The following is a 23,330-nucleotide window of genomic DNA, read 5'->3' as shown; positions in this document are numbered from 1 at the left end:
TATTAGCATCGCACAACAGGAATTTAACAAATTTAACGCATTTATCCAAAAAATAAGGGCACATTTAACTCTAGGCACTTGACCCAGTTTTAGCTCCATTCCTTATATTTGACTCTATTCAACTAAAGCTATACACCACTAGAATCTACCTTAGACTTAGTAATGTACAGTATGATAGTCCATGTCTTCCACAAATTCAGTTAAGTGCGCAAATGTCTGCGAAAGTTGTCTTTGGGCAGCCATGGTTCGAGGGAGAAAAGGTCCACCAGCTGAAGCAGAAAGGAGTTTTTCCATTACCGACCAAACCCGTCCACTGAAAAGTCTTTTCATCCCCTGATGCGTTTCATCTCATCATTCTGTATGATGGTTGACCGACACTAATAGCAGTGTTGTAGTGTGAGGGGCTTGAGGTTGGCCACAGGATATGGGCTGCTGCTCTATAGGCGGCCTAATGGACAGGAGCTGTGGTAGGTTATGGTCAGGGTGCTCTTTCTTTTTTGTGACTTCGCAGTCATCACACTACCCTTCCAATTCCTATTCCATACTCCTCGTTCTCCTCCCTCCTCTTTTCCCCACTATATCTTTCTGTCTTTAACCCAAGCTGCCGCCTCTTTGGCCCACAGCTATGTCCGTTTCTAATTTCTTCGCTCTTGTTTTATTCATTCTTTCATTTTCTCAGCCATCTATTCTGCCTGACCCTGACTGTCTATCCGGACTCTCTCTCTCTCTCTCTCTCTGCTACTCTCTTTGCATTTTCACAGGCTCTCTGCCGCCCACCCCATCCCCATTTCACCCAAACTGCTCTTTTCCATGGACGCTGCAGTTGTGTTGTGTTCCGCCTTCAGGAGACGTGAATATCTGCAGTTCTGCATGTTGGAAAAACCTCTGGTGGGCGAGAGATTCTCATCACTGCAGTAATGTGTGTGAGTGTTTTTGTGTGTGTGCGAGCTGATCAACCTTCATGACTATGTACGAGCATACACATAGATTTCTTCATTTATGGGTATATATATATATTTATTTCTGCACTTCTGCGTGTGTGTATGTGGCTGGTTTGTGCAGAGTAATCCTGCTTATACCCACCTCCCAGTGTCCCATTTTAGGAGAAAGGGCGGCGAAGGATGGGGGAGGGAGAGGGTGAGAGAGGGAGAAAAGTGAGGAGAGATGTTCTGCCATCATGGCAAACACCCTTCATATGAACAACAGAGTCAGATCAGTGATTCCCCCCAGGCGTCTGCTGCATTGGCAGGCTGGTGGCTCAAGCAGAATTTTGCTCCGGAAACAACTGAGAGTATATCAACTCAGCCTGCGAGAGGATTACACACCTTGAGTGGAGAACTGGCTCTTTCATCAAATATACCCCCTCATCTTCACTCCTTCCATTTTATTCTTGCCCTCACAGTCTATTCTTCACGTGCGTTTGTATGTAATATGCCTTGTGTGGGATTATCATGTTTCGTGAGTTCAGCTGCTGGATCTGCGAGGTGAGGCGACGCAGGGCTCAGGACAGTGGGGACTTTTGGGCTTTTAGTGGGATTGATCTGTGATGCAAAGTCTGATTCTGCATTGTATTGTGATGTATTATCATAAAGGTCCATTAGCATTTAAAGTGCTCCCCTCCAGCCCTCCTGCAGTCTATAGGAGTCAAAGCATTACAGCCTCTGAAGACTGCTGAGCGCCGGCAGATTAATCCTGAATCAGGCTCCTCGAGATCGCCTTTTATTCAGGCCTCTTTCATGCACATGGCCATTCGGCACTGAAATGAACTGAGAGATGAATAGGCAACCTGTTTCTTAAACAGGACAAATGATGATTTTCTGTGCGGAGGGGGAGTGTGAGGGAGTGCATCTGTGTTTGTGAGAGGGCATTTCAAAGAGAGACAGAGAAAGAAAACAAGGATTTGTGTTTGTGTGTTTGCATCATATGCATTATGCCATTAACTCTGTGTGTGTGTGTGTGTGTCTTTTATGTGCCAGTATGTGTGTTCGTATGTGTGTTTGTGCTTGCACACAGACGCACGACTTGCATATTTACCCAGATCTGTTGGCTCCACCGACTGGTTTTGGGCATCAAGCCTGATTGCCCTTCTGCAAACATAACCAGGCCAAAATGTTCGCTCTCAACCTCTTAATTCACACAAATACACACAAACACAAAGCTGCAGGGAACAATGCTGAGTGGTCCTTGCCAATGTTGCCCCAAACACTGTTGACACACAAACACACACACACACACACTTTGTTTATATACGCTTGCTGCATTTTTCCATAGGCTGTCTTATCAATTTAACCAGATGATGAAAAATAAGCGGTGCTCTTCCGCAGCAGTGTTTGTTTTTGATAAATGATTCATTTGGTGAAAAGTGTGATCAAGGCCATGCCCGCAGTATCTATTTCAAGCAGCGGCTGACTCATCCATGTGCCTCACTGAATACCTGTAGCCCCATATTCCACTCTCCAGTGAACTGTACTTCACTGGCCAGAACCACTATCTGCAGGATTTATCTATCTATCTATCTATCTATCTATCTATCTATCTATCTATCTATCTATCTATCTATCTATCTATCTATCTATCTATCTATCTATCTATCTATCTATCTATCTATCTATCTATCTCTCTCTCTCTCTCTCTCTCTCTCTCTCTCTCTCTCTCTCTCTCTCTCTCTCTATCTCTCTTTCTATCTATCTATCCCTATATATCTATCTTTCAATATCCATATCCATATCTTTATCTACATCTCTATCTCTTTATATATATCTCCATATCTAAATATATATATGTCTCTCTATATCTATCTCTCCATCTATCTATATCTAGCTACATCTCCTTCTTTCTCCCACCTCTCTCTAATGGTTTCGTTCAAGGTCCACCTACACTATATTTGCAGAATTGATAAAGACCTGACTGGAATACAGATCCAGACCCCCTACTAACACACACACACACACACACACAAACACACACACACACACACACACACACACACACACACACACACACACACACACACATACACACAAACACAAAGACACACATGCACACACATGCATGCACACGCCCCGAGCAGCAATGCAGTGACGTGCTGTAATTAACAGCCAGGGAGTCCGTGTAGTGGTAGCCAGCGGAGTGATAAAAAGACCATCTGAACCCTCTCAGGAGAGAGGAGGGGTTGTAGGAGGCAGGAGGGAGCAGATGTAGGCAGGGCATATACCGCAGCCCGGGGGAACTCACCTCCTGACCTGCATATCAATCCTCCTCCCCCCCTCGCCTTCCTTTCTCCTCCTCCCTGTTCGCTCAATGGGCCTACCACTCGCCTCCATTCAAGTGGAACATTAGCATTGATCAGTCTGGGATGGTGTGCAAGGGAAGGAAGTGTGGGGAGGTAATGATGGTCCCCTCCCTCGACTCGGGGCTCTGTCGGCAGATGTATGCATGTTGCAAGGCCTGGACGTCACCTGAGCTCCAACCGTGGTGTTGAGAGTAAACATCCTCCCCAGGCTCTTCTCTGAGCTTTGACTCTTTCCCTCTTCGTGGAGATACTCCTCTCCCTCCTCCCCCTCAGCCACGCCATTAGGAGCAGCTTGACATTCCTATCTGACAGGGGTCTCTCCAAAGCTGATGACTGTGTAAAGAGAGAAAGAGAGCGATAGATCCTATCTCCACTCAGCCTCTCATCCCCATCGCAGAGTGTGCAGAGACAGATGGTGCATGTCTGTCATGTGGTTAGGTAGCAGGGGGCTCGGAGGAGGAGGAGGAGGAGAGGAGCGGAGGAAAAACACACAGACAGTTGACGTGGCCACGGTCTGCATCTCGGACTGCGTTTGGCGGTGATGCTTGGCTCTTTTAACGGGTTCTGTTGTCCTCGACCGTCTAGAGGCTCCCGTGGGCTTGATTACTTTAACCAAGCAAATTGCCATCTTGGTAATTGCCTCACTGCTGTATGAAACTGTGAATATAAAATGATAGGTCCAGGTATGGGGGAGGAGGTGTCTGTGTGTATGTAGAGAGAGAGAGAGAGAGAGAGAGAGAGAGAGAGAGAGAGGGAGAGAGGGAGAGAGGGAGAGAGGGAGAGAGAGAGAGAGAGGGAGAGAGGGAGAGAGAGAGAGAGAGAGAGAGAGAGAGGGTAAGAAGAGCAGGAAGCAGGAAGGCTGATGGATGCTTGATTACGTGTCTGGCCATCTGGACTGTTGTCACTGAGATGCTTAATCCCATTCACCAGAGAAAGTGTATGTGAATGTGTGTGTGTGTGTGTGTTTGTTTGTTTGTGTGTGTCTGTGTGTGGTTGAAAGAGAGAGCCAATGCTTTTCAGGATGCACACACCTTCATTTTCTTCCTGGATATGTGTGGACGTGTCTCCTTACATTATTCCACACATTGCACGGAATCTGTGAAGATGCTAATAGGAGCAAAGTTATAGAAACAAACATGTACAAGCTCAGGCAAGACACACAAACATACACTCTCATCCCCCCCCCCCCCCCACACACACACCGTCATCAGACATATCCAGGCGCGTGCGGACGCATCGCAGATCGGCCTCTCTAATCGTTGGTACATTTTAACAATTACGGCTAACAAGTCCTTATTACCCCCAGTGCCCTGCCCCTCCTCTTGATCCTAGCTTCTAATTGCTGCTGCTGTTTCTGAGGAGCTCTCTGCATAGTTATTAGACAGGAATCATTACCAGAACATAACACACCATGGAAGAAAACCCACAGTTCACTGCCACTGTCACCAAACACCTGTGTTTCTAGGCTAGGGACGTACACTGTGTGTGTGTGTGTGTGTGTGTGTGTGTGTGTGTGTGTGTGTGTGTGTGTGTGTGTGTGTGTGTGTGTGTGTGTGTGTGTGTGTGTGTGTGTGTGTGTGTGTGTGTGTGTGTGTGTGTGTGTGTGTGTGTGTGTGGGCTGTTAAGTTATCTCCTGCTGATTGGGCGGTATGTTTACACTGCTGTCGAGGCACCCTGTCACACATGCACTAAAACCTAACTCTGCTTCTGCCTGCCTTCTGTATCACCTAATGACTAGCTGTAAAAAGAAAAGAAAAAGGGCATGCTGACGATATAGGAACTCTGATGTCCTTGACAGTATCTCTACTTTCAAGGGCCCGTACACATTAAAGTGGGAGAACAGTGACTCTCACATCACTGCTTTTAAGTGAGTGTATGTCTTTTTTTTGTTTCACCTCAGAGGAAGGACAGGCATGATTCAGTGCATGGTCGGGGGGGGTCTCTGGCTCTGTCCTATAACTGCCTCAATAATCCATCATTGTCCTGACGAGGGCAGTTCCCGCTCTACACCTGCCTGTTTAGAGTGGGCTGCTAGCTGGGCCTGTGGTAATGCTGGTTGCAGCCTCCTCTCTGAAACTGTAAAAAGTGACCTGGCAGTAAAGACTGGCTGAGTGACACAGAACCCTGAAGCTGCTCCCCCTCCTTGCACCCTCCTGAATACATACACCAGTTGTGAAGCTGATAAGATGAACGGTTCTCAAGATACGTGAGCCACAAACAGAGTGACAGAGGTTTCCGTGATGGTAGAAGTTAATACGGCAAACTTTCACTGTTAGAGTTTCAACAGCACTGTGGCGTTGTCCCTGTAGTTCATTCAGTCGTGGCCGCTACTCATCTTGGGAAGTGAAAACACATTTTCCTGTAGGTTATCCGAGGAGGTAGAAAAGTCATGGTTGTGGAAAATAAGTCTGGAGGAACTGAATAATAACAAAAGACACAGCATCTCTTATACTGTTTCACACTCAGTATCATACAGGAAGATCACCTTTTTCATTGTGTTTTCATTTCAGTGGTTCTTTGCTCTGGTGAATTACAGCCTTGGCAATAGGAGGGGGATAGTTGTCGCCCAGCTTACAAAATATGAACAAATATCTCCCAATCCTATACCCACCCGTTGGCTTTTACCCAGGGAATGATCTACGTGACTTTCTCCATCCTGTTTACACCAGGTGATGGATCAGCCCATAGTCTCAACAGTTTCAAATATGGTTTCATTGCAGCTCTTTTGGTAGAAATAGGGAGTTTTGCAATGCACAGGATCGTGACTTTAGACAGCCGAAGAAGGCAAAAGCCCTGGACGCTTATATAAAGTGTATTTGTCTTTCGCCACCACATGTTCAGCAGGGCCCGCAGACTCCCTGTTACTCCCTGCGCCGCAGCTCTACACAGACAGCAAGGCGCTGTTTGCCTGTTTATTTAAAGTTTATTAGTATTGAACATATCGAGTGTCCAAACCACACCAAATTCGACACTGCACTTCCTTGAGCCTTTTCCAAAACAAGTTCCAAGTGTGAAGCTGATAAGATGAAGGGCTCTGGAGAAATGTGAGCCCAAGACAGACACACAGAAATCCCTGCGATTGGGACATGGATGGATTTGCTGCCAGTTTGCTCAATTTCTTTCATTATCTATATATTGTCTTTACAGAGGACCTGCTGCCCTTCGGCTTCCCCAGTATAGACATGGGTCCCCAGCTGAAGGTGGTGGAGCGGACGAGGACGGCCACCATGCTGTGCGCTGCCAGCGGCATCCCCGACCCCGAGATCTCCTGGTTCAAAGACTTCCTGCCCGTCGACCACAGCACCAGCCGGGGTCGCATCAAACAGCTTCGATCAGGTGAGACGGATGACGACTGTTAGTAACACCATTCGATTTCCCAATAAGTAAATAAAGCGGCGCAGCTAAAGCTTAGCGCCGCTATCAGGTGGAATCTCTGTTGCTCTAAATTCAGCGATTAGAACGTTTTAATTAGGACCGAGGCATTACATGCTCCTCTCTGAGTTTATTTACATCCTCAGGGGCTGTAAAACCTCTTTAAAGCCAATTTCATAAAAGGATAATTGTGCCGTCCTTAAGCCGAGAGAGAAAAAAAAGATGCTGTTTTTATTAACATTTGGGAGGAAAGATTATTAAAAAAAGTCAATGACACTTTCAAGGCAAAAATCTCTCCACGGTTGATCATAAATATCATAATACATGGTCTCACATAGGCCTATTAAAAGTGTTTTTAGAAAGTTCACACAATTATAAAGTAAATTCGCTTTGAAATAGCTATTTAATATAATAATCAATCAACTTCAAAGCAACTATGGTTCTCTTCTCTCTGATCTGAAAATCAATAGAAACAGAGATGAAGTTTCTCCACATTAGGCATTTAACTGATGCTCCTCTTATCTTGAGACCCGCCCAGCCTGAAATTGTGTGAAATGAGCTCGGCGTCTTAAAGAGTGAGCGCGAGACGACTGTGCCAGACGAAGTGCAGAGGGAGGGAAGAGAGAAGGGACATATCGAGGGAGGAATACAGAACAATCACGTCTCCCGCTGAAGACACTTTATTCAGTTTTGTTTATGCTCCTGTGTATAGAGGATACAGTGTCTCACGGAGTAGGCAGACACGTATTTTCTCAGACATTCTCTCTCAGCCGTCCTCAAGGGGGAGGAACGAAAGTGATGGCGAGGCGAAACCATTTTGTTGTTGCTTCATCCATATTCTCTGCGCTCCACCATCCCGCCAGCTCTGATACCTCCCTGCTGTCGGGCCGATATCCTTCACTGATCACACGGTGCCCTCTGTCAACCTTCGCTCTGCGTCTCCATGCAGCGTTGGCCATTAGGCTGCTTAAACACATTTAGGATTTGCACACGTTCAATTTAGGAAGATCTTGGAGATCTGACAGTTCAGCGAGCCCTGCCCGTTAGTTACGTTTGCAGCGCCTGTCAAGCTTTCCATTCGGGCATGACATATGTGCAGGCCGGTGGAATTGGTTGTCGGCCATTTCTAAGAGCACCGGGGTAAACAGAAAACAACTTCTCCTCCTCAGCCAGCCTTCAGTCGCCAGATGAAACACCAGCTGTAACTAACAGATTCCAACAGCTACAACTCGCTGGCTAATTAATGTGAACACTGGCTTCAGCTGACTCAGAACAACTGAAAGGATTTTTAAATATGCAGCAGATGGTTATATACCATATATTATGCAAAGCTACGTGTCCCACACAACACGTCAAACACAGATGACATGGAAATAAATGAGCTGCATTGTTTTGTATTGCAAGACGGGCGCTATAAGATATTAGTGTTAAAGTGCCTGACAAGAATAAAGCGTTATATTTTTTTAGGATGGAATTATTATCAAATATGTCCCAATACTGAAGCTACAGAGTTTTTGATGTTGTCATATTCTTTTAAATTCTACATTAATAAGAGAAAAGGGTTTTAGGATAAAGACGAACCGATAGATTAAGGAAATATTGTTTGAGGTGACAGTGAAAAGACCAGAGAGACGCAGAATTGAACAAAACGGCTCTTAAGAAAGTACTTGTCCCTCAGATGAATGCTTGTAGATTCTTACCAAATCACAAAGCCTCTTTTCAACCAATTCTGCCATTTGCAGAAATCTCTTCCTTGTGTGCTATTGTTGCCTTGCTTGACCAATTGGCTTCGTAAATCCCCACTGATGACCGTTGTGTTTTTTCTGTTTTGTCCGTTTAGCTTTTAGAAAATGTGCACAAATATGGAAGAAATTAATCCAGAGTACAGACAGGACTCTTTAATCCATGTATCACACTTTCTGTTTTGTGTTTTTGTCGTTTAGGAAAGGCGAAATATGTAAAAGACACAGATCTCGGATTTCCCTTAATTAAAACTACAAACTATTCTACAATTTGAAAATGTCAGGCCTGCCAGATGCACATTCGCTTTTCTTCTCCCTCAGAAACCAGCTTTAGATCCCACATGAATCCCTAGTACTATTTCCAATAACCAACTTGTGCATAAAAATGGAAATGAAGGATAGTGATAGATAGAATACTTAATGTTTAATTGTCTCTGTGTCAAATACTTGACAGTGGTCGTAGGTGAAATCTGGAGCATGAAAAGGTAAAACAGTGGATAGATGCACACAAAAGAAAAGATCGACCTGCATATTCTAAGTTTTAAATCTCTTCTGTCCATAATCAGAGACATAATAGAAGGAGCAGTATCTGGATATCGCAGAATCATAATTACGATGGTTTTCCTGATATTTTCTCACTGATAATTCATTAAAAAAGGATTTGTGGCCTTGGAGCTATAGATTAACAGCTTCTGTCAGATCTCTCCATTCATGTTGAATATTTATTTTTATGTATGGCTATTTTCTCTCTTTGTAAATATATTTTCAATGATTCACAGCATAGCAGATACTTATTTTTGTAGCCTTAAAATTATGAATTATACGGTAATCTGTCACAGTAAGTTTAACTTGCTCTGCTTTTTAGGCTTTCACACACACGCGACACTGATTCACTGATGCAGTATTTTTGTCCACATATCACATCAATGAAACAGTAGCAAGACAAATGACTCAGTGAGGTTCGGGGCAGGGCTTAATAGGATTTCAAATCACCCAAAAAGTCACAAAGCTCACCAACAAAATGCAGTATATAATGAACCAAACGCTGCAGTGAAATGACTTGGAGAAAATCAATTACAAGTGAGCTCGGCACAAAATAGCGGCGAGATGTGTTATGGATGAAGCACTCCGTTAAGATCTGTTTAATGGGGGCACCTTCCAAGCAGAGCCTGTGATGTAGTGGGCAGCGTCCAGCTCTCGTTGGCTCACAGCCAGCGATCTGTTAGGGGCAACACACTGTTTTCTCTCCGTCTTCCTTTTCTTTCTCTGGTGGGTCTTTGAAAGATTTTTTTATGGGCCGTCGGGGTCAGGATGAAAAATGATATTGAGAATGACTGCGCTCAAATCCCACAAAAGATGACTCTTAGCCATTTCACGGCCCATAATAATCCATCATCTGCAGTCTCTTCCCGCTGCAGGTGACTGTCCAACCGACAGCCATCGGCGCTCGTGAACTCCGCGTGTGTACACACCAACATAAAAGCTGCGCACACACGCCATCGGTTTCCTGACAGTAGAAACATATGGTGCAGTATCGAGCTGAACTTTCCCTGACATCTTTATACCTCCACCAAGGCACCCATCTATTTTTCCAGGCCATCTGCTGCGGCAGTTCAGATGTACGTGAGGAGAACCATGACAAGCTCTCTGTCTATCTCGGACATTTGGGACTGAGATCTGCAGAGTTTACCTAAGCACTTAACAGCCTTTCGTGGACCTACACTCTAACAGATGGCGTGCAATATGGACGCGAGGTTGACTTCTTGGTAATGGATGGAGCTGTCTTGACTAAGAACTGGGATGTGATCAAAGGTTGTGGTAAAGGTAACGCTGGCAGCTAAAAGTCACTTTTATCTAAAACAGACGACGGGAAGGATTAAAACATAAAGACATTATTTGGTTTCTCTAAATCAGCTGTGGACACCAGGGATATTTTGACTAACTACACAAATAGTTAGGGTTTATGATTGTTATCGCTTTTCTCTGTCTGCCACCGTTTGTGTCTTTGTGATAGACAGCAGGTCAGCTAAAAAACTGTTTCTAGTGAAATTTGGTGATAAAATCACTTGGCAAAAAAGATCCAGGTTTTAGTTTTTCAGAGGGATTTTTTTAAATGGTGAGACGGACTAATCCTTGTACAGATCAAGTTTTTAGACTGACAAGGAAATGTGGCAAGGATAAATCTGCAGACACTCAATGAGTGGCAACTAAAAAAAAAAATCATTATCGATGAATCTTGCCATTATTGGTTTATTTTTAGAACATTTTAGAAAAGTGGGACAACTGTTCTTCACTATTACAAGAGGCCAATGTGCGATGTTAAATTAACAATTTTGCCCAAAACTCAAATATATTCAGCTTTGTATCTTAGAACATAATTTACCTCATACAAGAAAATGATCCAAAGTCGCGTCCGGTACATTTTCATGTCATCAAACTAGTTCTTTTGTCAATGTTTTGGTTTAGAGACCCCTAGTGGCTGAAGCTACGTATTGCACTTTTAATTACTTCAGAATAATATTCTGAAATAGATGTTTTAATTATAATCAGGTTACAAGTTAAGCATTTTCAATCTCAGTGTTTGTCAGGAGAAAACATTAGAGACCATCTGTCTTGATTGTTGATGGTGTCATGTCCTAATTACACCTTAATGTGTCCTCGTGGGAGAGGGGGTCCAGGTGATCTGTTAGACCGGGAGGTTCAGGCTCGGCGCTCAGGATCGCCGTCCCCGCTGTCATCTGATCGGTTGCGTCTCAGCCCAGCGGACGTGCACGCCATCCGCGATTTCTCGGTGGTTCAATTTACTGAAGTCACATCTCATCCTGGGTCTTTCAGCAGCTTCCAGACTCGCTGACAAACCGCGCTTCCTCTTCTTCCCTGTTATCTTTCACTTTCCCTGCTTACCGCTTTTTATCCCGCTTCCCACACTGACGTTCATTATATTTGCTCATTGCCAGTTATCTGTCTGTCGTGTGTTTACGTCTGCGTGTCTTGACCTTTCTGCCGCGTGCACTGTATATATAGAACACCTGTCTTTCTCTGTGTTCGGTGAAGACACGTTTTGCATAAGAGAAGATTTCAATCGCCGATTTCAAATTTGTGCTGATGGGTAGCCATATGAGCTGCTTCCAGCTGTCAGATGAGTTCTTGTTTGCAGAGCTGCACCTGTCCAGCCCCATCTCTCCTCAGCTCTGTCTTTCTGCCGCTTCTCCTTCTGCCTCAAGGAGAGGATCGGCTTGTAGAGCAGATAATTTATTCCTGTTTATCTCCAACTCTGCCCCGTACTGCTGGGAAACGAGAGATGGAAAAATGGAGAGAAAGAGGAGGGCACGAGCTGTTTTCCTTTCATGTAACTGCAGAAGACATAAGCAAATGGATGACAGCTTCAGCTAGCAGGGCCCCAGCTCACTACACACACGCAAAACACACACACACACTTGTGCCCCAGCTCGCTGTAACAAGTCAAACCTGCCCTCCTGTGGGCCTCCAAAAGCACAGGGTTTAAACATCTGCATTTACTGATCAGCTGTTGTTTAATTTGGAGCATCGCACAGACACAGACCCACAACCTGCCTGTCTCTGTGGAGCGTGTTAGTGCTTAACTGGCTGTGTTCTTAAGATTTGATAAGCAAAAGGTTTATCCGCTTCAAGTAGCTGTGACTGTGACTACATTAACTACGGTATTTCTGCTTTCCTTGAGTAGAGGGTGTGGGGTGGGTGAATATTTTTGATGAATATGCCAATTATTCTTTAAGCAATTTAATGGCTTGGTTTTAAAAATGTCAGAAAAGCTCAGGGTGTTGTATGTCTCAGTCCAAAACTTAAGTATTCGTTTGATGAAATAAGAACCAGGAAAAGAACAAATCATTTCAGAAATTGGGAACAGAGAATTATCAATGAATCAGTAATAACAATAATCAACTATTTATACAAATATAAAAATCACTATTAAAAATGATACAAAGGTTATTCATATGATTAAATTCTTGACATTGGAAAGAGTCATTTTTCTGATCATGTTGGGGCTTCTGTTTATTTTCTTTAATAAGCCTCTAACTGGATCCGCAGTTTATTGTTAAAACAGTAAATTAAATAGTTAACCCTAATTAAAAACTCATTTATATACATATTTCTAACTAATTAACTAGACCTAATTAACTAATTAGCTAGACCTAACTCATTAATAGTATTTGTCTAATACAACAATTCTGGAGCATTTTGCGTGGTCGTGCACATTCATGTAAATTTCACCATCACAGCATAAACTTGATGTATGCAGAAAAAATCTGTGCAAACTATATCTTCTGTTTATATATCTTACAAACCAGATGTATGTTATCAGTCTCACAGACAACACAAAACATTCTGTGAGCGAGCCTGTTTATCTACACAGTACACATGCATGTGTATGTGTGTGTTTGTGTGTAATCCACGGTTTAGTGCTTCCTCCTCAGGCTGCGTGTCAGTTTTAGATGAGATATATGTGACAGAGCAGAATGGATGAGGGTAAAAAATACTGCTGGCAATTCAAAAGGCTGTGAGCAGAAAAAAATAAGAAAAGAGAAAGAAAGGGTAGTAAGAATAGCACCGTGTGAAACCAAAGAAAAGAAGGAAAACCTGACAAGAGTTGTGTTTTATTATAGCATGTTTAGGGAGACACTGTTTATCACGGACGGGAGGATACAAATCGAGGCATTAAAAGAACAAGTTTTAAAGAGTTAAAGAGCATCTGCGGGACGTCGCTGAGAGAAACAGGCTTTCTTCATGGAAACAGGGAGGCTGCTGTTGGAGAGGAGACACTAGCTTGTAGAGAGGAGTGCAACAAATAGGCCCTTTAGGAGTCGTCTGAGTTTATAAAAAGACTTCATTATTACTTCCAAACTTTTGGGAAAGAAATTCTGAATTTTGAATGGTCTCTTTTTAGGAGAAGGAGGGTAGCTACACTATGTACAGTCAATACATCTACTTTCAATGGAAAGAAGCTAAAGCCTGCTTGAAAAAAAAGTCACTAAATGTTGCTAGATATGGTAATTAGCATATACACCATGTCATCGATGTGTTCATCCTAGTGTCAGTCTTTAACAGCCTGTTATCTGTTGCTTCTGTCTTACCCTCTGTTCTCACATGTATACATGTATTAGGTTCCAAGGTTTCTAAATCAAATTAAATTAATTCTCAACCTCTGAAGCTGATAGAAACATGAAATAAAACCATACGAGAGCTTCAACCTTTGACTTTTATCCTAGATTTTTGTCTTTGCCTTGGAAACTTGATATGTAACAGTTCATTATCACTGCCGTTTAATATCGAGACTTTTTCAGTTCAGTTTTTAGTCTTGATGAACCCTACAGGGCAAAGGTTTTGATTACAGTAGAAGCCAAATGTTTAAGCTCTCAGTTTTTCTTTCTGCTCCTGAGGCTAAGAAATAAAGTTTTTTTAGTGACTCTGCAGCAGCTCTGCATCAGGTCAGTGCCTCCTCCTCCTCAAACGTGTCTCTCAGCCTGAGCCTCGGCGAGCGGGTCAGCAGGCACGTACGTCAAAGGCTGTGTCTCAATCTTCTAAGGCGTCTTCGCTGTTCTTTTCGTCTAAGTAACTGCTGTACTCTGCTTCAGCGAATCACCATGCATCCTCATCAGTCATGTGAGAAGCGCATAGATGTCACACCCAGTCTTAAAGGTCGTTACATCTGGTCTCCAGGAGTCAAGACGGCTGAAGAACTACCCATGAAGAAGACATGTTAACCGGAAGTCACTTTCATCAGTTGAATGGGAGTCATAGAGAGGCGTGTCTGGGAAGGGGGAAAACAAGATTGCTTTTCTCTTCTATTGATGATATTTGGTCACTAGATTTATCACAAAGTGTTTTATTTTATTTTTGGAAAAAGGTCAATAAAGGCTGCTGAAAGGTTTGAAGTTGGCAACACCATCTGTAAACGCCCACTTAATAGACACCGCTTGCACCAAGTCATTTGGAAAGAGCCACGGCCAGTTAGGAAATTAAAGCCGGGGTAAATTGAATCTGAGTAGCTTCAGCACTCAGTCAAATGCATTTGCATTTGTGGGGCTGGCCTCATTACTGCAGCCCAGCCAAAAATACAAATAGTGGTAAATGGAGGCGCGGGGCCATTCAGAGGGAGCCTCAGAAATAACAACGAAGCTGTTGTTGAAGCTGTAGAGACGAGGAGAGAGCAGGGTCACAATCGAACAGAAGAGGGAACAGAAAAAGGATTATAGGGTGAAGAGCGATGATGCAATTTGACGTCTCAACACCTTTGTCTCTCTTTCTCTTGCAGGAGCTTTGCAGATTGAGAACAGCGAGGAAACCGACCAAGGGAAGTACGAGTGCGTGGCCACCAACTCTCAAGGTGTCCGCTACTCCTCCCCCGCAAACCTATACGTGCGAGGTAGGACCTGAGCACAGGACACATGTGCCCGTGCACACACATGCACAGAGACGACACACAGGAACCACTACTGCTCACTATATTAATACAGTTGTTTCTTTTTTCAGTAACTGTGCTGTTAAAGTATTACTAACTCATCCATTGTCTACGCTACATGTCGACCCTGTTGTTTGGTCTTTCTCATAACCACCTCTAACAAGTCCACCTTAAGCCTTGGTGCGGACCCCTGCAGTCGAATTGGACTGACAAATTAATTTGGGGACACACCTTGGTTTAACTGCATGGAAACACCACTGATCTGTCTACTAAACTGGTTTCTGTACAAGAGGCAGAGTAAGAGGAAACTGGTGCACAAAAGATGCACAGATTTCAACGGCAATTCGAACTAAATTAATGATCAGAATCAGGATATAATCAATTTTTGATTGTATATAAAAGAATAGAAATTTTGCACCCACGTGACCCCTGTTTAACTGGTGGTAGCCTCTGGACTGTGGGTTCTGGCTAATTGCTGAAAGACCATAACCAATGCTCAGATTTGCAAGTTCTAGTATCTCTGTTAACTGGGATGTCAGAGAAGTTTGTATGTGATGTCTGTGAGGGTTGATGCGGGTGTTTGTTTGTGAGGTAAGGTGTGTGTATGTGTGTGTATGTGTGTGTGTGTGTGTATGTGTGTATGTGTGTGTGTGTATGTGTGTGTGTGTGTGTGTGTATGTGTGTGTGGTGCGGTGGAGCGAGTGGCTTTGCGCTGGCCGTTTTTATTCTCTCTGTGTTTCCCCGTTCTCTCTCTCCCCCCCCCTCACGTCATTGTGTTCTGCATCAACCCCCTTCCATCCCTCAGAGCTTCGAGAAGGTTGGTGTGCTCTTTCTTTTCTTTTGTTACTCCTTTGTTTCAGAAAGCTTCACTTATTGAAACAGAGAGAAACAAAAAAGAAAAAACAAAGACATTATTTTTTTTTTTAAAAGGACGCCGGAGTAGATTTGAGGTGAAATGATTCTGTCTCCAAAATGAAGAGAGTTGATTTCAATAACGCTGCTACGATGATGAAGTGTTCTGCCTACGCAGCAGAGAGCATTAACTGCATTGTGAGGCCTTGTGTGCAGAACCCTTGGTGTTGCCTTCACTCCCTGATCAGTGTTTTCTGCATGGTATGATCTTGTTGTCATGGAGACCCAAGAATTGGAAGATTAAAAAGAGGCGATGTTTGCATGGAAGGAGTGAGAGAGAAAGAGAAAGGAGCACCGCTCGCATGTCTGCTGACTGACGGACGGACACGAGAGCATGGCACAGTGTGTGTTCACGCCTTTTGATATGCTCGGATTGTGATATTATTGGATTTGCTTTCTTGTCATGTCTGGCTACCGATTATTTATTTCCCCTCCCCCCCCGCTCCCCCTTTGTATCATCATGTGTGACGGTGTGTCCAAGTTCCCATGTCCTCACATCTGCTCCAGCTCTGCACTTGTTGCATTGAGTGGAAACCTTGCACTGGCAATCCCACGTGTACATGGCGTTCTGCTCTGATGCTGTATGTGCTGCGCTGGCTTGTATGAGAAGCATCAGTTATTTGGCTGAATTCATGACATCAAACTCATTCACAGTATTAAATATCTGAGTATATTTGCGAAGGCGTTATCTTCAAGTACAAATTGACCCACAAGGACTTTGGCTATTTATATTTCAGACAGTTCATTATAATTTAGTTTGAGTTATTCAGTGCAAATTAAAGGTAAAATTGTGTTTTTATCAAATACATTTCTATGACAAGTTTAGTTATTCATCGCTTTATTAATTTTATATGCATCAAATAGTTAAAATTAGCTCTGCGTCAACCAGCCACTAGAATAAAATATGTGCTCATACTGTAAAAAATTATACATTAATACATATACAGTATAAGATACTGAATCCATTTCTGCATTGATTTATTTAACTTTTGATACTTAAAAGTTATTCAATGCAACTAATGTATGATGATGTATATAAGTTTAATGAATAATCAATAGCTACTTGTAGCAACCTTGTGTTGTATTGTATTGGCACACTACATATTTCTATGTAACATACAAAGTAAGTTCAATTATTTTTTAATTCATGCTAATGTTAACCATTAGCATCTAATACTGTCCCTTAGATGCCCTTTAAAGTTAATCCCACTTTAGGTACATTTAGTTTTCTGATCAATTTCTATGGTTTAGGTCTATTTTGTACAAAAATAAGATTATTTAAATCCACCACACCAACAGACCCAAGGTTGAGTTAGGAAGTCAGAGAGATAACAACTGGAGGAAGATTGAAAATATCTCTGTGAGCGGGCACAGTGACTTGGAGACAGATGGAGAAGACAAAACAGGGGTTTGGCGACATGAGCCAAGGTTTAGATTTACAATATCTACAGTGTCCAATAGGGAAGCTCCACAGAGATTGTGATACTTATTTTTGTAGGTACAGGTCAGATTTGGCAACACAACTGTAAACTTGTCAAATTTCTGTCCGGCTCATCAGCCTGGTCTTCCTGACGCCTCCATCATCGAGAATAAATACATACGTCACCTGTCTCCACTGGGGAAAAACCCACTAACACCTGCTGACATCTGGCTTTTGTCTACAATGGGAATGGATTCAAAACTGCATTCATTGTCAAATCAATGACTAGTCTTCACATATGCAAGTTATTATCGGCAGGTGCAAACATGACGCCTGTGTGAACACGCTAATTCGGTAAGACAGCGAGGTGAGAGAGTGCCTCCGCTTTAGGTGTAATAATTATAACCAATTATGGTGTTAAAGATTTTTATGTTAACAATGCTTTCACTTTTTACTGTTTCAAGATGAATCATCACGGAAAGCGTATATTACGGGCTCCTCCTTTTTTTAAACCACAGAGCAGCAAATGGAGCAAGTTGCTCTGAGATACAAAATTAAAAAAAGATATTCTGATGCTTGAAACTTTCTCTCTGAGTGATACAAGATTTTACAAGCGAATCTAGATGAAATCCCAACATGGCTGTTATCGGTCATAAAATCAGGATGTTAGCAGTAAAGCAGGTTGGCCTGCACTTTCATACTGCATTGTCTGTGTACTTTGTGGTATTGTGAAGTAAAGTATAGCTGAATACTCACGGCACATTCCCAGAAATTATAATAACACTACAGTATTTTCGGTCATATTTGCAGCAATATGCCCAATTTACTGCAATAAATAGCCTGTTTATCCTGCTTTCCCTGATTGCTGCTATCTCTACCAAACACTCCCATATGTCTGTATGACTGACATTCAAAATTAATCACATCCATCCACTTTTTAGATATCGGGGAGGATATTAATGATTCCCACTTATTACAGTGGTTTATTAAAGCTGTGTCCTTGAGACAGACCGGCTGCTGCTGTGTAAATGTCAGCTCAGTGACGGGCCTGATCGCCCAATACAGCGGTGCAGAGACACGGCGGTAATCCTCATTCTGTGCCAAGGTTTCCCAAGTCTGTAGCCTCCAGACTCCCCGCAGAGGACGGGACTAATGATAGCTCGGCTAATAAAGATGGAAGCCGGTGGCTCTCGCGCGCCGTATAGAAAACGGAGGGGAACGGCGCGACCCGGCTCGATTAACTTTAAGCTGGAGGCTCTGTGAGCATGTGAAGGATTATCCCTTGTTATGAGCCTCACTTTATTGTGAGGTACTCGGCCACGTCTCGATGGTGGAGTCTTCGGTCCTCTGTCTCCGTTCGGGCTGTTTCCGATCACTTGACCCTCACATTCAGGCGCCACCCTCATCCTGCTGTAGCTCATATTACCACACTAATCCATACGCTTTAATTAACTGTCTGTTTTGGTTTGTTTGCTTGCATGTGATAGTTCCAGTCAGTAGCTAACGACTGACTCCATTGAACTGATTCTGCTGTCATGCTGCATTGCACCTGCTGCCTATCTAACGCATGTTCTATCGCTGTCATGGATGCACTGTCTGTCTGCCTCCAGCATGCTCTGACGAGGAGATGCCTGCATAACCATGTCTGTTTCTAACAGATCTACCTGTTCTTTTGTCTCTTTGTCTCTTTCTTGTCTTCAACTTCTGTGTCCAATTCTGGGTATCTTCCGGCCCATATTTATTTTTTAAATTGTACCACATCCTTTGCACTTTTATCTTTGACATCACGGCAACTACTCGTCTCTTTTGATTTGTTGAAATCATGCACAAAAATGTTAACTTCTATCCAACTGTCTCTAGATTCTTTGAGTAGGGGGGAGGTGGCCCATGAAGATTCCAAGTAACGATGTTACACATTAAGGAGTGGAGGTTATGCAGCACATTTTTATTTTATTTTATTTTATTATTTTCCTGTTTATTTCTTATGTTATTTATTAGAAGCACCGCTGGATTCGCAAATCATCTATAAGCCTTTGCGCCCATTGTTTTACTTTTTTTTGCGTTTTACGGTAACTTTTTATTTCCCCCCTCAGAACATTTGTTATGTGTTACACGTATAAGTTCCTGGACGATGTTTTTGCTTTCTGTCTGCCTTCCCTTTCCATCCTCTCCTTTCATCCAGAGATGTTGGTCCGTTACTCTCTCCCTGTCTCTTTCCGTTTCCTGTGTTGTGACCCTGGGGTTTCCTCTTCCTTCGACATCTCTAGTCTTCTTTTCCTGTTTTCTTGTTTTCTTACTTCTAAGCACCTACTTTCTGAATGGGCCTGACTCTGGTATACAGCCGTGTTTTTAAATAGATCCATGTGTTTTCTTCTTCTTCGCTCCTCTTTTCTTCCCCCTCCCCCCCCCCCCCCCCCTCCCCCTGAAAACCCTCTTCTAACCCTCTCTTTATCTCCACTTCCCTGTCCCCCCCCCTTCTGTCCCTGTTCCCCTTTTTTTCTCTTCTTCCTCTGCATTCTGTCTGCACCCTGATGTGTAGGAGCAACAGACACATGTACATAAGTTTTTAACTTATAAACATGCACATATTACCTCACATATCTCTTTTTGCTCGCACTCGTTCTTTCCCGTTCTGCCTCTTTCATGCTGTCTTGGTGTTCTTGACTGTGTCCAATGCTCACTCTGTAGTTGCCACGACACCTTATTATTAGAACCCTCGATCCACTCCTGTTCACATCTCCAATTCATTTGACTACACACTGTATCAGTTATGAATCTTATGTATTGTACAGTTTCTTGTTGTACAATGTGGCTGTCCCTTGCTACATTGCCTGTCATTGTCTGGAAGAGAAGTAGAGCTGCCTCTTTCTCTCTCTCTCTCTCTCTCTCTCTCTCTCTCTCTCTCTCTCTCTCTCTCTCTCTCTGCTCCTCTCTCTGTCTTTCTATCCCTCTTTCTTTGCCTCCATCTATCCCTGCAGCGCCTCGGCTCTCGTCTGGCTTCTCTCTGTCTCCCTTTCAGTCTTCAGTTCTTCGTTCTCTTCTTTGTGTTTTCTTCCACCATTTTTTTTATCCCTCTTGAGTCGCCCAGGCATGCAAGTGACCTATGAGTTCAGTCTCTCTTGATGCAACCTTCTCCCCACACTGTATAGTCAGCCGTGCCCCGACAGAGGCAGAATTGGACTTGATTCGCTACTTTTACTTGTTCTTCTCATGGGGACACAAATAGCAGGTCTATCTATTGATCGGCCTCCATGATACAAACACGAAAAAATAAAGAACCCATCGACTGCAGAAGCACATCACGGCTAGGCAATCTCAATGAAGTAAAGTTTGTCTCTGACACTTCAGCTAAAGTTTAGTCATTGCTTAGAGCAAGAAAAGTTATAACAACACAATTAAAATCAAACATCTGAAGTGTCATTTGTTCTGCTTGAATGCATGAAAAGCCATAAGAAGAGAAACTGACTATAGGTGTCATGTCCTGGTTGAAACGTTACTCAAGAGTTTGTCACATATTATTTTGAGTAGGCAGCTCACTGTGATTGGTCGAGCTCCACACAAGATTTGTGTTTTTTTTGTTGGACTCATCAATACCATACAGTAATTGGGACTAAACTTGAAATATCCCTTTTGTAATTTTCTGTAAAAACCCTGAAGTTCATTCTCCCCCTTCCTGTTACCTCTTCTCTCCTCTCTCTCTCTCTCTCTCAATTTTTTTCTTGCTTTCACTTTCTCTCTCAATCTCTGTCTTGCTCCCTCTCTCTCCCTCTCCTCTCTCTCTCTTTCTGATTCTCTCCCCCCTTACTCCCTCGCCTCCTCCTTCTCTCTCTCTCTCTTTCTCCCTCTCTCTCTCTCTGCCTTCCTTCTCCTCACTCCCCTCCCCGCTTTTCTTCTCCACCACCTCCTCGCCCCTCTACCCAACCCCACCCCACCCCCCGCCTCCTCCTCTTCTACCCCAACTCTCCTCCTTTCCCAGTGCGCCGTGTGCCCCCTCGCTTCTCAATCTTCCCCTCCAACCACGAGATCATGCCGGGCGGGAGCGTCAACATCACCTGCGTGGCCGTGGGCTCGCCCATGCCCTACGTCAAGTGGATGCTGGGAACTGAAGACCTGACCCCCGAGGATGAGATGCCAATTGGCCGGAACGTGCTAGAGCTTAACAGCGTGCGGGAGTCTGCAAACTATACCTGTGTGGCCATGAGTAGTCTGGGCACCATCGAGTCCATCGCTCAGGTCCTCGTCAAGAGTAAGAGACGCTCCAATAACATTGCTAACCACTTCGGCCTCTGAGAGAAAGAAGGGGATGAGGAAAGTGCTGCTTATTGAGAAACAGATTGGTTTTCTTTAGTATTTCCAAATTCATGTGTTTTAGAGTTTTAAATCTAACGTACCCCCAAATATTTTATTGAATAAGTTTTGAATCAACTTTAGATTAGTGTGAACATCATTGTTAATGCACACATACAGTACGAAAACAAGAAAAAGCATCTAATCAGATGGCGTTAACATTAGTATGCACAATAGTATATATAGAGTGCATAAGGATATAAGTGTGATAGTGTGAATGGATTTTACTGTGATATTCATAAGACATTTTCAGTGCAATTAATTACAGCTACTGTAGGACATGCCATTAATCTCACTAGGATATAAACAGTGTGGACTGAAAGTATAATTCTCATTCATTTCCCCCTCTCTCTATTCCTAAGCTTTGCCGAAGCCTCCCGGCACACCCATTGTCACGGAAACCACCGCCACCAGTGTGACCATCACCTGGGACTCCGGCAACCCAGACCCAGTCTCCTACTACATCATCCAGTACAGAGCCAAAGGGCCGGACAGCAAGTACGAGACCGTGGACAGCATCACCACCACCCGCTACAGCATCGGGGGGCTGTATCCCAACACCGAGTATGAGATCAGAGTGTCAGCCTTCAACAGCATCGGCCAGGGCCCCCCCTCTACACGCGTGGAGGCTCGGACAGGAGAGCAGGCCCCGGCCAGCCCTCCCCGAAACGTCCAGGCTCACATTATCTCGCAGAACACGGTGATGGTCCGCTGGGAGGAGCCGGAGGAGCCCAATGGACAGGTGGGAGGAGGACACAAAGAGTTCTTTATCATCTGCTGTCATACACATTTCCTTGCTTTTTTTGTCCGTCAGAATTCTTTTCTTCACGTCAATCAAAAAAGATGTACATTTTAATTCGGTTGCTCAACGTCTGCAGATTATTATTGCTGGAGTGAAGCCTGTCAAGAGAAACCTGCGTCCTCGGTTTCACAAACAAGTGATTAATGAGGCTGAGTCCGGTCAGAGTGACAGCTTCCATCTTGTGAATCCAAAGTTTCAGTTCATGTCGTCTAGTTTCATTTTACTGGATTTATTTAAATAACTTTTTCATACTTTACCCTCATCTCTGACCCATTCATAACTAGAATGGTTTACCCATAATTAAACTTATAATTAAATGTAAATTAATACTGTTGTAATACATTTTACAACGTAATTTCTACACTCTTTTGCAACATTTTCTTGACCACCAGGACAGAGTGTACATATCCCCCACATTGGAAATTTCAAATCATTTTAGAAGGACTTTATAAATATTTAATGGATGATTTCTAACACACAATAATGTAGTTGTAAGCAGATGTAAGTGTTTATTTATTAATGTATTTTTCAACAACTATAACTCCTCCTGTGGACTCGCATAAGTGGAGGCAGATGGATAATGAATTTTAGCAAAGCATAGTTGTAATAATATAAAATATGTATGACTGCATAGGATGGTTTAGAATTGCAAACAAAGACAGTTAATTCGGAAACACTTGAAATGTCTGTATATTTGCTCTCCACAACACGGTAGAGTTTCAAAGGCTATTCCTTAAATCGAATGTTTATTTATGCTAAATAGGGAGACGTAGAGTAAAGTGAAGCTGAAATGTCATTTTCCTGTACCTACTATACAGACTGACAACATTTAAAAACTGCACAGGAGGTTAAAATGTTTAGGCGTCACAAGCTTCACCAGTGGGAGCTTCACTCCAGCACACAGGTCCGTGTCTTTTGCAGGGATCGCGTCCTGCCAACGATTTCCGTCCTGTAGCTCCCTCGCCACTTCCCTCGCCCTCTAAAGAAAGAAATGGTAATTGGAC

The 23,330-nt window shown here is 43.3% G+C and overlaps 1 protein-coding gene across 1 annotated transcript in view; it reads left to right on the top strand.

The window, feature by feature from the left end:
- LOC128455041 (receptor-type tyrosine-protein phosphatase S) overlaps positions 1-23,330 on the top strand; it is a 63,350-nt gene that overhangs the window by 8,786 nt on the left and 31,234 nt on the right. Inside the window, exons 4-9 of the mRNA XM_053438669.1 lie at positions 6,440-6,628; positions 14,699-14,809; positions 15,651-15,662; positions 19,717-19,731; positions 21,154-21,423; positions 21,887-22,266. Of these exons, the coding sequence (XP_053294644.1) occupies positions 6,440-6,628; positions 14,699-14,809; positions 15,651-15,662; positions 19,717-19,731; positions 21,154-21,423; positions 21,887-22,266 (977 nt within the window). The remainder of the gene's footprint in view (positions 1-6,439; positions 6,629-14,698; positions 14,810-15,650; positions 15,663-19,716; positions 19,732-21,153; positions 21,424-21,886; positions 22,267-23,330) is intronic.

This window comes from Pleuronectes platessa, chromosome 13, assembly GCF_947347685.1.
Source record: "Pleuronectes platessa chromosome 13, fPlePla1.1, whole genome shotgun sequence".
In the NCBI taxonomy this organism is placed as follows: Eukaryota; Metazoa; Chordata; class Actinopteri; order Pleuronectiformes; family Pleuronectidae; genus Pleuronectes; species Pleuronectes platessa.
The sequence above is the reverse complement of the archived record's forward strand: the minus strand, read 5'-3'. Positions and strand labels throughout refer to the sequence as shown.